The sequence below is a fragment of the Salvelinus alpinus genome, chromosome 2 (genome assembly GCF_045679555.1).
Source record: "Salvelinus alpinus chromosome 2, SLU_Salpinus.1, whole genome shotgun sequence".
Lineage (NCBI taxonomy): Eukaryota > Metazoa > Chordata > Actinopteri > Salmoniformes > Salmonidae > Salvelinus > Salvelinus alpinus.
Window position 1 is genome coordinate 112,549,561 of NC_092087.1, and position 18,203 is coordinate 112,567,763.

Below are 18,203 nucleotides of genomic sequence, written 5' to 3' on the forward strand. Positions count from 1 at the left end.
AACTGGTGTTACACATACTGACTAACGAGGTGACACCAATCAGTGCGCCCTATGTGCTAACGAGCTATACGTGCTAAAGTCCAACCTCAAAACATAAATGGAAAAACGAAAGCCTGGAACACCTTTCCCCTTAAGACAACAAATATATCCTATGTTTTTGTTGGACAAGTTTGCTCATCACCAACTGAAAACAACTTCCATTTCACATAATCAACTACAATGCCTCACCTTATACAATATAAACATGGTGTCTACTGGCTGTCAACAATTAAAAACAAGAAAAAACACGTATTTCTAAATAATAATATACAATCGTATTATTTTTTCTTCTTTTTCATTCTATAGAATCCTAGAACTCAATAGCTTCTAGAACTCTCGTCTTCCTAAAACTCAATAGCTTCTAGAACTTTCGTCTGAAAAGCACTATACAAAGTAAATGTATTATTTGTTATGGTCTGACATGTCTGCAGAAATGTTGCAATTTTGTAATGTGTTTTGTTAGGTAAATTGTTTTGTAAATATTAATTCACATTTGTGGTGCCACTAAATAAACAATGAATTATTTAAATCAATATTGTTATTAAAATATGTTTTTATAATGGAGGGAGGATGAACAGGGAGTTAAAAAAAATTAACCCCAAAAGGTTCTTTGAGGAACCATTATAAGGGGTTCTTCAAATAACTTATAGGGGTTCCCACAAAAGGTTCTTTGAATAACTTTAAGGGGTTCCCCCACAGTTTCAATTTGAAGAACCCCTAAAGGATACTCCAGGAACCTTTACTTTTTAGAGTGTATATGGATAAAAGTCACCTTGTCCGAGAGACATTTACATAGTTATACACAGCCCATTTTGGGATTAGTATTTTGGGGCGAAATAGTGGCCACAACAGACAGACCTGATATGGCTCATAGTTCGACGTCCTTGGACTTCAATGGCTGAGTGGGTATGACCAAAGTTATTCTATTTAGCTACACTTTGTAGTACATTTTTACACTATAATAAATGTTTCTGATGCCACATCGCCCGTTTTCAAAGGGAGTCGTTGGTTTTTAGGGGCAGTCCCTTTTTAGCTTTTTGTCTCAAAGTATTTTCTCAACTCCAGTCAGCAGATGGCGATGTGCGTCTTTCAGGTGATTCTGCCACTGTGACGTATAATCTAGTGGACGGGACGCTTCAACATCAACAGCTAGTCAGACACCTTGTTTCACTAACTTTATGGAAAAAGGTTTAATTAATAAATCTAGCAACTCATCTCATACTGGGAATATTTACAGGTGCACCTTACTAGATTATACTATATCATACATGGTCTTAACTAGTAAACACAGATTCTAGTTTTCATCCAGCTCACATAGATAGCTGCCTCGGCCCCCTTCACACCTCCAAGGTGCCCCCCTCACACAGGAATACACACTCAGAGCCTATTGCCTCGGCCCTGTTTACGCCTCCAAGGTGTCCCCCTCACACAGGAATACACACTCAAAGCCTACGAAGCTTTTATAAAAACTCTGCTTGTTTCACTCACCTTTTTTTTTTTTTACTACGTTTGAGATGTGGTATCCACTAGGCTCGCTGCCTCTCAGATCAAAGGTGGGTCCATCTGCTCCGTTCCCAAAGTGTAGTCTCCTGAGATCCCAAGTTTGAGGGATCCCTCGTGTACCATTTACCCAGGTCCGTCACCAAGTGAAGAATCACATCCATATCGCCAAATATGGTTAATTTCTTTAATATCAAATGAGGAGACAAACTTATCACACAAGTCAGAGTTATTCTTAAACTAAATCTTTATTCACTTAATAATAAGGGAGCAGGTCAAGACAACGCACACATATAAAGTGAATCAATTGAGTGCTCTACGATAATGATGGCTGGTCGACAAATCACCCCCAGATGATTTGTTGAGAGCCACGAGACAAAAGTACAAAGGTCTTTTACAGCCAAGATACACCCCTTTCAACCAACATGACCAACAACAGATGTATAGAACGGGTCACAAGGTTAAGATTTGTATGAAAGATAATTATAATTCACAGCAGACAGTATCTGCTGTAAAAACAGTACTCTTTGTGTAGAGACCAGGGTCTGGCCCTGGGGTCATCTCTCCCTGGTACCATATAGAACAGAAACATTAACTCATGCTCTGGAATGCGGTCTCTTTAGGTTTTATCACCCAAAAGACATTGTAAATCTCCTGTCAGTGTTTTCTCCCAGAGGCCCATCCTCAGTAGAAGACAGACACAATAGTTCTAAGAACCATCTATTCTGTTGCATAAAACAACCATTTGATGCAATAAAAGTATTATAACATAATGTTGCAGTTTTGCTCTCAGTGTCCACTGAAAGTTGACTAGTAACAACAACTGGGACCTAAAAGACACCCACCATGAGACCCACTAAATCTGCCCAAGAAGAGGCAAACAAAAGAAAAACCCACACCAAACTTAAAGACAGGAAGTCTCAGTCCCCAATGCTCTAGTACATTTGGGTTGGCACATCTGAACATGAACCCTGATATTCTACGTCAATTTTATACCCGAAAATTGTCAGTTGATTGCATAAATAATTATGATTACTAAATGTTACATGAATTGGAAATAGGAAATATCAAAACCAAATGTTTGTTAATATGTTTTGTATGTATAATATAGAACATAAAGTAATATGTATAAATCACTGATATCGATTAGGGGGGAAATCAGGATGTACGTGATGTTGAAACACAACTAAAAAATGGAAATGGGAGATATATTTTAGCTCACTGGTTAGAGGACAACCTGCAGAAGACAGTCAGCTACATTTTGGAGTGATGCATTTAAATTTAGGGGTCACTAAACAAAGGAACCCAACACTTATTTGTCATCACCCATCGATATCACGTTGAAACAATTGTGCTAGAGGAGGGAGATGAGGTTGGATGTCCTGTTAAAAATGACAGCTGAAAAACCACACGGAATCTGGGAATAATGTGTACATCACTGGTTAGAGGACAACTTGTAGAAAACAGCTCGCTACATTTTGAGGTGTTGCATTTTGATTAAAGTGGGTCACCAACATGGTGTAACAGCTATTTTTGTGTTAGTCACTTTTTGTTAAATCACATAAATAGTACTCTTTCAATTCAGAGCCTGGATTTTTCCTGAGGCTAATATCCATATTACGCTGAAATCAATTGAATGGGGCAAACGTTTAGGGTTCTACATTGTGAAACTCATTAAAATACTCCTTCTACAATGTTAAAACATTCTACATTGTGACATCATTAAAATACTCCTACTACAATGTTAAAACATTCTACATTGTGACATTATTTCATTGATATCATGAAACAACCCCATGTATTTTCTGATGTTTGATCAGATATCTTTTATCATAGTATCTCTTGTCACACAAATCACAGATATGAGGTTTCTCCCCTGTGTGTGTTCTCTGGTGTATAGTCAGAGTTCTAGATGCACCAAAACTCTTCCCACATTGACCACAGCTATAAGGTTTCTCTCCTGTGTGTGTTCTCTGGTGTAGAGTCAGAGTTCTAGATGCACCAAAACTCTTCCCACATTGACCACAGCTATAAGGTTTCTCTCCTGTGTGTATTCTCTGGTGTAGAGTCAGAGTGCTAGATGCACCAAAACTCTTCCCACATTGACCACAGCTATAAGGTTTCTCTCCTGTGTGTATTCTCTGGTGTAGAGTCAGAGTGCTAGATGCACCAAAACTCTTCCCACATTGACCACAGCTATAAGGTTTCTCTCCTGTGTGTATTCTCTGGTGTAGAGTCAGAGTGCTAGATGCACCAAAACTCTTCCCACATTGACCACAGCTATAAGGTTTCTCTCCTGTGTGTGTTCTCTGGTGTAATGTCAGCTGGATAGATGTTGTAAAACTCTTCCCACATTGATCACAGCTATAAGGTTTCTCTCCTGTGTGTGTTCTCTGGTGTAATGTCAGCTGGATAGATGTTGTAAAACTCTTCCCACATTGACCACAGCTATAAGGTTTCTCTCCTGTGTGTGTTCTCTGGTGTACAGTCAGACTGCTAGATGTAGTAAAACTCTCCCCACATTGATCACAGCTGTAAGGTTTCTCTCCTGTGTGTGTTCTCTGGTGTACAGTCAGATTGCTAGATGTAGTACATCTCTTCCCACATTTCCCACAGCTATAAGGTTTCTCTCCTGTGTGGATTCTCTGATGAATTTTAATGTCTGATGAGGAGGTGAATCTCTTCCCACAGTCAGAGCAGCAGTGAGTTCTCCTCCCTGTGGATCTCTGCATGTGTTTCTTGAGGTGTTCTGATGTGGAGAGACTCTTCTCTGCCTCGTCAGCATCATGAGGTTGTTGAGGCTCCCCAGAGGATCCACGATAGTCCCGTATCTCTCCTGTGTGAACAACAAAGTCAGACAGATGATTAAAGTCCCACAACAGCGGTAATCCACTATAAAAGGTGATGCCAACAGCGTAGCCATGATGTTGTACAGCAATTGACGTCTGTAATGAATGTTAACATTATTTAACAATCGTCTTAAAATGAGCAAGAATAGTCATAGTTTGTCTTGCTTTCACATTAGTAGTAACATCAATGATTGTAGGCTAGAAATAAGTTATTCATGTTGTTGAAACTCTAAGCAGTGTGCCAGATGACTTTTGGTCTCCAATATAGGCCCCTTTCTGTGTTTGCTAAAATTGCGGCACGAGGGCAAAGCACATATTATTTGATTGTAGAAACTCCTCCCTGCAAATGAGGAAACCACTAGTTATGGATGTAGTATATCTGGTAATGAGGAAACCACTAGTTATGGATGTAGTATATCTGGTAATGAGGAAACCACTAGTTATGGATGTAGTATATCTGGTAATGAGGAAACCACTAGTTATGGATGTAGTATATCTGCTAATGAGGAAACCGATAGTTATGGATGTAGTATATCTGGTAATGAGGAAACCACTAGTTATGGATGTAGTATATCTGGTAATGAGGAAACCACTAGTTATGGATGTAGTATATCTGCTAATGAGGAAACCACTAGTTATGGATGTAGTATATCTGGTAATGAGGAAACCACTAGTTATGGATGTAGTATATCTGGTAATGAGGAAACCACTAGTTATGGATGTAGTGTATCTGGTAATGAGGAAACCACTAGTTATGGATGTAGTATATCTGCCTGGAGCAAAAATGGTGAACAAAGATTTTAGTTTTTCACAATGTCATTTACAGGTTGCTTATTGCATTTCACACTACTTTGGATTATAATTGTAAGGCTAATTTGAATGTCCTGTTTAATATAATGTTTGAATGAACTACAGATTCATGAACTACAATTTAGCAAATTAACTTCTTCTGGCTGCAAGCCCGACGTCGGTACACTTATGACAACAGCCAGCTCAAAGTGCAGGGTGCGAAATTCAAAAGATTTTTTTTTTTATATTTAACTTTCACACATTAACAAGTCCAATACAGCATATGAAAGGTACACATCTTGTGAATCCAGCCAACATGTCCGATTTTTAAAATGTTTTACAGGGAAGACACAATATGTAAATCTATTAGCTAACCACGTTAGCAAAAGACACCACTTTTTTTACTCCACCAGTTTTTTACTCCATCAGTAGCTATCACAAATTTGACCAAATAAAGATATAAATAGCCGCTAACCAAGAAACAACTTCAGATGACAGTCTGATAACATATTTATTGTATAGCATATGTTTTGTTAGAAAAATCTGCATATTTCAGGTATAAATCATAGTTTACATTGCAGCTACAATCAGAAATTGCACCGAAAGCAGCCATAATATTTACAGACACCAACGTCAAATACCTAATTACTCATCATAAAACATTTCTGAAAAATACATAGTGTACAGCAAATGAAAGACAGGCATCTTGTGATTCCAGACAATATTTCCGATTTATTAAGTGTTTTACAGCGAAAACAAAATGTAGCGTTATATTAGCGTAGCCACAATAGCCAGAAACACTTGGGCGCCGACGACCAGTTCACATGCACGACAGATATTAGAAATAGCATCATAAAATGTTTCTTACTTTTGGTGATCTTCCATCAGAATGTTGGACAAGGGGTCCTTTGTACGTTGTTTGGATTTAGAACGGCAACTTTCCCTCTTCAATTAGCATGCACACTAGCCAAGGGGCGCGAATCTCTCCATGTCAACAAACGGAAGAGAACGGAACACGGCAAAACTCCCGAAAAATGTTCAATAATCTGATGAAACTATATTGAAAAAACATACTTTACGATGATATGGTGACATGTATCAAATAAAATCAAAGCCGGAAAAAGTAGTCGCCTATTACGGCAGCTAAAGAGAAGGCAATCCCACTGTCCACCTCGCGCTCTTCAGAGTACCGAAAATGGGGGACCCGTCATTACAAGATGATGTGTTCCATCTCAGACCAAGATAATCACCTCATTTCTTCTCTCAAAGCCTCTTGACATCCAGAGGAAGGTGTATGACGTGCATGTATACTAATAGATCTCATGACCATTTATAGGCAGGAAGTAGAAGAGAGCCTCGGTTTCAGACTTTCCACTTCCTGGTCAGGAAGTGTGCTGCAGAATGAGTTCTGTTTCACTCAGAGAAATAATTCAAACGGTTTTAGAAACTAGAGAGTGTTTTCTATCCAATAGTAATAATAATATGCATATTGTACGAGCAGGAATTGAGTACGAGGCCGTTTGAAATGGGCACCTTTTATCTGGCTACTCAATACTGCCCCTTGCAGCCCAAATAGGTTAACACTGGAGTGATAGATTATGTGCAAGTAGAAATACTGGTGTGCAAAAGAGCAAAAAAAGTTAATAAAAATATGGGGATGAGGTAGGCAGTTTGATGGGGTTTTTACAGATGGGCTGTGTACAGCTGCAGCGATCGGTAAGCTGCTCAGATAGCTGATGCTTAAAGTTAGTGAGGGAGATATAAGTCTCCAACTTCAGCGATTTTTGCAATTCGTTCCAGTCATTGGCAGCAGAGAACTGGAAGGAAAAGGCGGCCAAAGGAGGTGTTGGCTTTGGGGGTGACCAGTGAGATATACCTGCTGGAGCGCATGCTACGGGTGGGTGTTGCTATGGTGACCAGTGAGCTGAGTGAAGGCGGCCTAGCAAAGACTTATAGATGACCTGGAGAAAGTGGGTTTGGAGACGAATATGTAGCGAGGGCCAGCCGACGAGAGCATAGTGGTGGGTGGTATATGGGGCTTTGGTGGATCCAGTTTGCTGAGTAGAGTGTTGGAGGCTATTTTGAAAATAACATCGCCAAAGTCAAGGATCGGTAGGATAGTCAGTTTTACGAGGGTATGTTTGGCAGCGTGAGTGACGGAGGCTTTGACGCGAAATAGGAAGCAGATTCTAGATTTAATTTTGGATTGGAAATGCTTAATATAAGTCTGGAAGGAGAGTTTACAGTCTAGCCAGACACCTAGGTATTTATAGTTGTCCACATATTCTAAGTCAGAACCGTCCAGAGTAGAGGTCGACCGATTATTGTTTATTATTATTGTCCGGTTTCCTTTGAGCCTGTGGATTATTGAACAAAACTGAGGTTTTTGGATATAAAGAGAGACTTTATCGAACAAAACTAACATTTATTGAGTAAATGGGAGTCTTGTGAGTGCAACAATATGAAGATCATCAAAGGTAAGTGATTAATTTTATTGCTATTTCTGACTTGTGTAACTCTACTTGGCTGGTAACTGTTTGTAATGATTTGTCTGCTGGGCGCTGTTCTCAGATAATCGCAAGGTATGCTTTCGCCGTAAAGCCTATTTGAAATCTGACACCGTGGTTGGATGAACAAGAAGTTAATCTTTAAACCGATGTATAACACTTGTATGTTTTATGAATTTTTATAAGCTGAGCTAAAAAGGTAAAGGCCGCTAGCAGTGGCTAACAATGACTGAATAGCTAGTAGCTAATTAGCTGGTTAGCTTCTGACGGCTATGTTCTGATGGAGGTTCTAGCTATAAGGTCTAAAAAATAGCAGATCCGTATCACATTGGGTGAGGCGGGTTGCCGGAAGGTATATTTAATTTAAACATGGAAAAAGATTGAAATATATTGCAATATATACAAAAAAAAGAATAAAAACAGAATATTTACAACAAACATGTCTTAATGCTACGCCATCTTGGATTACAAGTTCATCATATGACAAGCGTAACGTTATGACTATAACTACTGTTCCCTGAAGGAGGGAAACTAGGTACAACATACTATTAAATCCACGCCTCGCTGGAAGCACCACCGTCCACAGGTGATGAGAGTGAGGCTTGGATTTATTCCTTAAAATGTAATACCGCTCTTCACCAACCCAGGAAAGGGCATTTTATTGCATGACATAAGTATTTGATCACCTACCAACCAGTAAGAATTCCAGCTCTCACAGACCTGTTAGTTTTTCTTTAAGAAGCCCTCCTGTTCTCCACTCATTACCTGTATTAACTGCACCTGTTTGAACTCGTTACCTGTATAAAAGACACCTGTCCACACACTCAATCAAACAGACTCCAACCTCTCCACAATGGCCAAGACCAGAGATAAAATTGTAGACCTGCACAAGGCTGGGATGGGCTACAGGACAATAGGCAAGCAGTTTGGTGAGAAGGCAACAACTGTTGGCGCAATTATTAGAAAATGGAAGAAGTTCAAGATGACGGTCAATCACCCTCGGTCTGGGGCTCCATGCAAGATCTCACCTCGTGAGGCATCAATGATCATGAGGAAGGTGAGGGATCAGCCCAAAACTACACGGCAGGACCTGGTCAATGACCTGAAGAGAGCTGGGACCACAGTCTCAAAGAAAACCATTAGTAACACACTACGCCGTCATGGATTAAAATCCTGCAGCGCACGCAAGGTCCCCCTGCTCAAGCCAGCGCATGTCCAGGCCTGTCTGAAGTTTGCCAATGACCATCTGGATGATCCAGAGGAGGAATGGGAGAAGGTCATGTGGTCTGATGAGACAAAAATAAAGCTTTTTGGTCTAAACTCCACTCGCCGTGTTTGGAGGAAGAAGAAGGATGAGTACAACCCCAAGAACACCATCCCAACCGTGAAGCATGGAGGTGGAAACATCATTCTTTGGGGATGCTTTTCTGCAAAGGGGACAGGACGACTGCACCGTATTGAGGGGAGGATGGATGGGGCTGTGTATCGCGAGATCTTTGCCAACAACCTCCTTCCCTCAGTAAGAGCATTGAAGATGGGTCATGGCTGGGTCTTCCAGCATGACAACGACCCGAAACACACAGCCAGGGCAACTAAGGAGTGGCTCGGTAAGAAGCATCTCAAGGTCCTGGAGTGGCCTAGCCAGTCTCCAGACCTGAACCCAATAGAAAATCTTTGGAGGGAGCTGAAAGTCCATATTGCCCAGCGACAGCCCTGAAACCTGAAGGATCTGGAGACGGTCTGTATGGAGGAGTGGGCCAAAATCCCTGCTGCAGTGTGTGCAAACCTGGTCAAGAACTACAGGAAACGTATGATCTCTGTAATTGCAAACAAAGGTTTCTGTACCAAGAATTAAGTTCTGCTTTTCTGATGTACCAAATACTTATGTCATGCAATAAAATGCAAATGAATTACTTAAAAATCATGCAATGTGATTTTCTGGATTTTTGTTTTGGATTCCGTCTCTCACAGTTGAAGTGTACCCATGATAAAAATGACAGACCTCTACATGCTTTGTAAGTAGGATAACCTGCAAAATTGGCAGTGTATCAAATACTTGTTCTCCCCACTGTAGAAGTAGGACTAGTCTACCTGACAACACATATAGAAGTAGGACTAGTCTACCCGGTTACACATATAGAAGTAGGACTAGTCTACCCGGTTACACATATAGAAGTAGGACTAGTCTACCCGGTTACACATATAGAAGTAGGACTAGTCTACCCGGTTACACATATAGAAGTAGGACTAGTCTACCTGATTACACATATAGAAGTAGGACTAGTCTACCTGGTTAAACATATAGAAGTAGGACTAGTCTACCTGTCCTGAGCACAAATGTAGATCTATAAATGTGCCCATTTGGGGATGTCTGATAGTTTTTCTCTGTTCTGTCTTAACGCACCACTAATGAGTTGTGGAGCTTCTCAAAGCACATTTTTTTTCTCACCTCAAACAGCAAGTAAACAAAGTATAATCAAAATCATTTGCAAATGAGAATAACTCCTCAAAGTATTTGTAAAATATTTCCATCTCTCACCCTTTCGATAACCACTCGGCACAAAAGGGAAAAACGTAATGCTCTGATCCAGTGGAAATGTCAAAACACCTGATTACTTCTTATCCCTTTCACAAATAGCCTACAGCTGTGTCGGTCGAGAACTCACTGGCGCAACTGAGAAACTGAGGGCCCAGAATATTTTATACAATGTTTCAAGTTCGTTATAGACAGGCCATGTGATTTATAGGACAGCAATGTTTTTATTTGTTGGCTTTATGTAGGCTATTTTTTACATAGGTGGCAATGGCAATAAAAGTTACTTTTAGATTTGTATAATTTTCATTTAGATGGAATGTAGATTAATCACAGACAATGATTGAGATACTATTATAAATTAAATGAAACTGTTCCAGTAAAATGAACATATGAAAATCATAACTGGCACCAGATCAGTAGAAATGGTAAGATAGATTGGCACTCCAATTCGATTCTAGAATTCTAGAATATACTATATAGCCTAGAAACCTGGTTAAACTATCATTATGACATCATGGATGAATTCTAGAATATACTATATATCCTAGAAACCTGGTTAAACTATCATTATGACATCATGGATGAATTCTAGAATATACTATAAAGCCTAGAAACCTGGTTAAACTATCATTATGACATCATGCATGGCCTCAGAGCTGAACTCAAACCTGGGTCCAGTGACTCTCAAGTCAACACCTTATAACTGTTATGCCAAGATGTCTGAACTTCTTGACGAGGTCGCTAGGTGTTGGATTACGGTTGCTACAATAGCTTTCTCTATGAATTTGAGAGTGGTTACATTTCTCCAGACCCCATCCCTCAGCTGTTTACCAAACCAAGTCTCTGGGCAGCCATTTTGTTGCTGTTTAAATACTAGGTTGCCCCTTTAAAAAAGCCACACAACACACACAACCAATAACAAAGCTGTAATTCCACCACTGTTTTGCTAATAAGATGATGGATGGGGCTGGAGAAATGTAACTACTTTCAAATTCATAGACAGACCTATGGATGAAAGGACTGACCATCCATGATATCAACATTATAGTTTTAAACATGTTGAGGCTATACAGTGTTGATTTACATTGTTTCTATACATTGGAGTAAAAAAAGCTTATTTGGGGTTCTGATGGGGTACAACAGTTGAACTAAGCTCATGAGGCATGTGTTATATTCTTCAAGAATCAATGGCTATAAATAAATAATTTAAAAATCAAAATATGGATGTGGTAATTGCAGATTTCCCCTTTAACACCACACATCCTTCCAGTGACTGGAGCGAATTTCAAAATTCGCTGAAGCTGGAGACTTATTTTTCCCTCACCAACTTTAAACATCAGCTATCTGAGCAGCTAACCGATCGCTGCAGCTGTACATGAACTTTTCTGCTCTTTTGCACACCAGTATCTCTACTTGCACATCATCATCTGCTCATTTATCCCTCCAGTGTTAATCTGCTAAATTGTAATTCTTCGCTACTATGGCCTATTTATTGCCTACCTCCTCATGCCTTTTGCACACACTATATATAGACTTTCTTTTTTTCTACTGTCATTGACTTGTTTATTGTGTTATTGGCTTGTTTATTCCATGTTATTCCATGTGTAACTCTATGTTGTTGTCTGTGTCACACTGCTTTGCTTTATCTTGGCCAGGTCGCAGTTGTAAATGAGAACTTGTTCTCAACTGGCCTACCTGGTTAAACTATCATTATGACATCATGGCCTACCTGGTTAAACTATCATTATGACATCATGGCCACCTGGTTAAACTATCATTATGACATCATGGTCACCTGGTTAAACTATCATTATGACATCATGGCCACCTGGTAAAACTATCATGATGACATCATAGCCACCTGGTTAAATAAAAAAATAAAACAGTTCAACAACTGCAGAGTTTGTGCCTCTGTTTTTAAGGTAGTACTTACTTGTGTTAATCAGGGCCCGTTCATCGTTAGAACCATTGGATGCCTTAAGATGGGAAACCGAGCCCAGATATTCCGTTTCCTCCTCCTCTTCTTCCAATGTGACAGTCATCTCCCCATCCTCCTCTTTCTCTTCCTCCTCTTCTTTTACTGTAACATCCTCTTCCTCTTTCAATCTGAACGCGTCTTCCTCTTCTTTCACTGTAACGTCTTTCTCTTCTTCTTTCACTGTAACAGCCTTACCCTCTACTTCTTGTTTTACTGTGATATCCTTCTCTTCCTTCTCCTCTTTGACGAGAGCTTCTTTCTCCGTCCAGCAGTCCTCCTCTTCATTAACAAGAGAGTAGCTTAGTGACCTCATGGTTGGAGATGTTAGCTAGCTAGGCTAATGCTAACTTAACCAGCCCGCTAGATGAATAATAAAAACAATACCGTAAATATGAAATGAAAACGGATAACTAACTAGACGACAGAAGTGGTTTTAAAATACAGTGGCTAATATACACTAAAGCGTCTAAAGAGCTTTATTGGTTCGTCTATTTTGTCTAGCAAGCTACCGAGGTGGCTGAATTACTGTCGCTGCTGTTGAAAGAAGCGTTCCGTCCACTAGATTATACGTCACACTAACAGCATTGCGTTCCGTCCACTAGATTATACGTCACAGTAGCAGCATTGCCTTAAAGTCGCAGACCGCTATATGCTGACTGGAGTGGGTAACACAATTGAGTAAAATGTATATTTTATTTTCAGACAAAAAGTTAAAGGGTAGGAATCAGGGACGTCACTAGAACTAAAATATTAATTAGCCCCCACTAAATAAATCAATATCAGTCAATATATTTTTTCTGTAATTTCTTTTTTTTGTCAACCGTTCCATCTCATCTTAAACTTCTTACCGGGCCGGCACTAGGACCGGGGGAGGCTGCTGCTGCACTAGTGACTGTTAGACTTTCTTCAGCAAAGATGGCGGACAGAAATACTAGGAGAGAGGGGTACCCCTACACAGAACTGAACTGAATCAAAGATGGCGGACAGAAATACTAGAAGAGAGGGGTACCCCTACACAGAACTGAACTGAATCAAAGATGGCGGACAGAAATACTAGAAGAGAGGGGAACCCCTACACAGAACTGAATCAAAGATGGCGGACAGAAATACTAGGATGGAAACAAATGTAAGGGATTATAACGTCATAACTAATCATGCAAAAACATGTACAGTTGACAGGAATGTTAGTTCATGTAGAGACAAACGAGTATGCATTTTTTTAACATAAAATTAATTTACGAAAATCGCGATTTAGCCAGCTAGCTGACTAGCTAACATTAGCCAGCTAGCTGGCTAGCTTTATGGGTGTTGTGACATGAGTATGACATTGTAATTCTGGTTGTTTTAGGGACTCCTGAAACAACCAGCAAACCAGACTGTCGTTTTGGGAAACAGTGGATGTATAGAATCTAGCTAGCTGAAGAATTTACTGCAAATTGAATGAACAATTTTGTAAGCTTTCCTTGCTTATATTTGCTATGCAGATAGATGAAATCACGTAGCTAGCTATGTTCTTGCCTATTGTGCAGTGGATGATTAAAATCCCTGTATACCCATGGATGTGTAGCTAGCTATCTAGCCGATCTGTGTATGGACCCAAACGTTTGGTATACATATTAGTTCAGAACCTAGCTATGAACCTCAGCTATCATAGCCAGTTGTATCAACTTCAAAACAGCCTGAATGACATTAATGAAGCCTATGGATTGAGTAGAATATAATATCATGTTGTGCCAAGGATGCAAGTCGTATATGTAGTTATTACCATGCATGAGATCCCCACATTGTAGCCTGTACATTTAATATATTCACTGATCATGTACTCTACCTTGGCAAATAAATGTGCAGTTTAGGTATGAATGTCTTTGAGATTATTTTTCAGTCATATCCAATACCAGGAGTATCAAATTCTAGTATTTGAATGATGCTGTGTCTGCATGTATGTATTACAATTATACACTTCAACAGTGTTTACCAATCTTGGTCCTGGGACATCAATGGTTACACATTGTAACTAATAAACTAGAAACAGGATTTAACTAGTTAATTCATTTATACAGAAATATAATGTTAAAAACAGTACACTACACTTCCTATGCATCATGTAAATACTCCAACACCGGTTCATCTCAACATCTAATGCCCTTCATCTGCATTGATCTGATAAACACAGGATAGGTGGAGTATTTCATCACATTACACTTCATTTCAACCAGTAGAGAATGTGAAACGCTTTATTGAAAAGCTAATTATCCAAGTGTTATAAATACAAGTTCAATCTGTACTTCAATGCACATCTGTTGTGCATTATAAAAACAGAGGAAGAAAGAGGAGGTGGAGAGAGAGGTGTAAAAGACAGAAAGGGAAAGAGGTAAGCACATAGGAGCAGGGAAGGCAGCACATGATTAATGAATCACAGTGACACATAAATATTGTCTCAGTTCATCACAATTACATAATAGTGTCTCACGTCGGCCCAAAGGTTATCTTAAAAGCAGCTGAGATGGCGATGATGGGACTGGGGGTTGGCATCCTCTCACATCAAAACATATCTGCAGACGAGAGACAGATGGAGAGAGAGAGCATGTTTAAGCCTTGTGTTTTTATTTTTTATTCTAACATTGTTAGTCATCAATCAGGAGGTGAAATGCAAAACTGACCTGGGATCATTAACTCTGGGACTACTGCATCTCTCTGTATTTCAATGTCAAGCATCTCTTTAATAATACTTCCTGTTGTCCTGACCAAGTGATCTCTCACCTCAGCATGATCATGCTGTGCCCTCTATGTAGCCAGTTCAGATGCAGGAGGGGTTCACCGACACAGCTGATATAACCTAGAGGATTTAGGGAGAAGGGGAGAGAGGGATGAAGTGAAGGAGAGAGACTGTTATTGAGAAAATAAGGTAGTTAATGCCACAGTGTTCAACAGGAATCTGTGTGTGGCCTCACCTGGTGTCCACATCACACTAAGTGGCTGCAGAGTACTTTATGCTGAGAAACATGAACGGACCCACGAGGACAAACAATATAGCGTAGTTATAGAAATAATGAAGTGCTTACTATTCTCCATGGTTGGCCCTCTTGCCTATTCGTTGAAGGTGGAAGGAGCCACAGTTAAAGGGAGAGAAACTATGAATTGAATAACTGCAGTTGACATTGCTAAGTAAATGGAAGAATACTCTTATTGCAATGTGAATGGCTCTTAAAAGAGCCTTTGGTTGTGCATAGTGTAGTCTATGGTGTTGCCAGGGAACAGCACCCTCTTAAAAGAGCCTTTGGTTGTCCATAGTGTAGTCTATGGTGTTGCCAGGGAACAGCACCCTCTTTGAAGAAGTAGGAGGTGAAGATCTCCTGCACACGGATTGCCTCTCTTGCTGCGTTGTTGGACCCCATCCTTGAAACATCCTGCAGAGCAGCAGACTCCTCCTCTGGGACACGGCGGCGAGCTGCAGATCCCCTCCTGGTCCTCGTGTCCATCCTCATGAAGTTACGCAGGACACAGGTAGCCTTCACACACCTGAATTCCTCCAGGAGGCAGTCCCAGATGACCCTGGTCACCCAACCTTGCAGTGCCCTACACGGTAACTGTAGGCAATCGTTTTGAAGGAATCTCCAGTTACAAGATATCTGTAGGAATATGGAAGACAATGTAATTATTAGACTTTTACATCAACAGGTCATTGTGGATTACTAAAGTATAATATCCCTGATAAAAAAATCATGATAACATTGAATTGATAGATGCATGGGCACACATATGTACATGTGTAGCATGTGACAATAACAGGATCATATCAAGGATGGCATCACAAATGAATACAGAAATACCACTTAAAGCTTGATGATGAGTTGATCATTGACATAAAGGCTATGCTGCTACGTGCTACGGTGTGGGACGTCATCTATAATAATGACATAAAGGCTATGCTGCTACGGTGTGGGATGTCATCTATAATAATGACATAAAGGCTATGCTGCTACGGTGTGGGATGTCATCTATAATAATGACATAAAGGCTATGCTGCTACGTGCTACGGTGTGGGATGTCATCTATAATAATGACATAAAGGCTATGCTGCTACGGTGTGGGATGTCATCTATAATAATGACATAAAGGCTATGCTGCTACGGTGTGGGACGTCATCTATAATAATGACATAAAGGCTATGCTGCTACGGTGTGGGATGTCATCTATAATAATGACATAAAGGCTATGCTGCTACGGTGTGGGATGTCATCTATAATAATGACATAAAGGCTATGCTGCTACGGTGTGGGACGTCATCTATAATAATGACATAAAGGCTATGCTGCTACGGTGTGGGACGCCATCTATAATAATGACATAAAGGCTATGCTGCTACGGTGTGGGACGTCATCTATAATAATGACATAAAGGCTATGCTGCTACGGTGTGGGACGTCATCTATAATAATGACATAAAGGCTATGCTGCTACGGTGTGGGATGCCATCTATAATAATGACATAAAGGCTATGCTGCTACGTTGTGGGATGTCATCTATAATAATGACATAAAGGCTATGCTGCTACGTGCTGGGGATGTCATCTATAATAATTTGGCTGTTCTAAATTCTGTGTTGCTCAAAGAGTAATGAACCTATTTTTGAGACTATTGGCTGTAAAGCGTCAATGCTTCAGGAAGCTTTGTTTCACCATCATGGAATCTATCTATTTTGGATGTTGGGGATTTTCCCTGCCATTATTCTGTATGTCTCTTTTGATCTGCAGTCATGTTTTAGTTGGGTTTTGTTAGTTGGGTTCTAACTGGTCTCCATTAGTTGGGCTCCAGCTCGCTGACCATAGTGTCACGAACCGGCTTGAAGACCGTGACAAAAAGTGAGACAACGTGGAGATAAAGAATAACAAAATATATTTATTAACTGAAGTAAAGTAAATAGAATTAACACTGGTGTGTGTTTAGTCAGTAGTGTAAGTGATTGGTCGCGTGTATACATGTGATAATGAGGGGTGTTGAAAGGTGCCAACGCAAACAACCAAAATCTGTCTGTGTCTGCATGGAGAGTCTCCTCAATGACTGGGGAAGAGGTGCATTTATCCTGGGACACACCCGAGCCCAAACAACCAAAATCTGTCTGCGTCTGCATGGAGAGAGTCTCCTCAATGACTGGGGAAGAGGTGCATTTATCCTGGGACACACCCGAGCCCAAACAACCAAAATCTGTCTGCGTCTGCATGGAGAGAGTCTCCTCAATGACTGGGGAAGAGGTGCATTTATCCTGGGACACACCCGAGCCCAAACAACCAAAATCTGTCTGTGTCTGCATGGAGAGAGTCTCCTCAATGACTGGGGAAGAGGTGCATTTATCCTGGGACACACCTGAGCCCAGGTGTGTCCCATTTCACCCGGCTCCGCCCACCAACATCCTATTAAGGAAAACAAGAGCAAAGAGAAAGAATTCTGCAGACAGAGTGGGAGGGTCGTCACAGCAGTCTGATGATATACCAGGGACTATGGATGGTTAGGTTTGTATGCAGTCTGGTGATATACCAGGGACTATGCATGCAGTTAGGTTTGTATGCAGTCTGGTGATATACCAGGGACTATGCATGCAGTTAGGTTTGTACAGTCTGGTGATATACCAGGGACTGGGGATGCAGTTAGGTTTGTATGCAGTCTGGTGATATACCAGGGACTGGGGATGCAGTTAGGTTTGTATGCAGTCTGGTGATATACCAGGGACTGGGGATGCAGTTAGGTTTGTATGCAGTCTGGTGATATACCAGGGACTGGGGATGCAGTTAGGTTTGTACAGTCTGGTGATATACCAGGGCCTGAGGATGCAGTTAGGTTTGTACAGTCTGGTGATATACCAGGGACTATGCATGCAGTTAGGTTTGTATGCAGTGTGATGATATACCAGGGCCTGAGGATGCAGTTAGGTTTGTACAGTCTGGTGATATACCAGTGCCTGGGGATGTAGTTAGGTTTGTATGCAGTCTGGTGATATACCAGGGACTGG

At 40.5% G+C, this 18,203-nt stretch overlaps 2 protein-coding genes across 6 annotated transcripts in view; both read right to left on the reverse strand.

Annotated features, from left to right (window-relative positions):
- The window catches only part of LOC139550365 (zinc finger protein 850-like), a 16,635-nt gene extending 12,265 nt beyond the window's left edge, over window positions 1–4,370 (reverse strand). For 2 of the 5 annotated variants that reach the window (XM_071361229.1, XM_071361236.1), the window contains exon 1: window positions 3,540–4,370. In XM_071361229.1, coding sequence (XP_071217330.1) covers window positions 3,540–4,271 — 732 coding nt within the window. In that variant the 5' untranslated portion in view covers window positions 4,272–4,370. Of the gene's footprint in view, window positions 1–1,145; window positions 1,159–3,453 lie in introns of all 5 variants that reach the window. The other 3 variants (XM_071361260.1, XM_071361252.1, XM_071361243.1) reach the window with 3 other exon arrangements.
- LOC139549224 (zinc finger protein 664-like) overlaps window positions 1–18,203 on the reverse strand; it is a 235,053-nt gene that overhangs the window by 195,027 nt on the left and 21,823 nt on the right. The gene's annotated exons all lie outside the window — the stretch shown is intronic.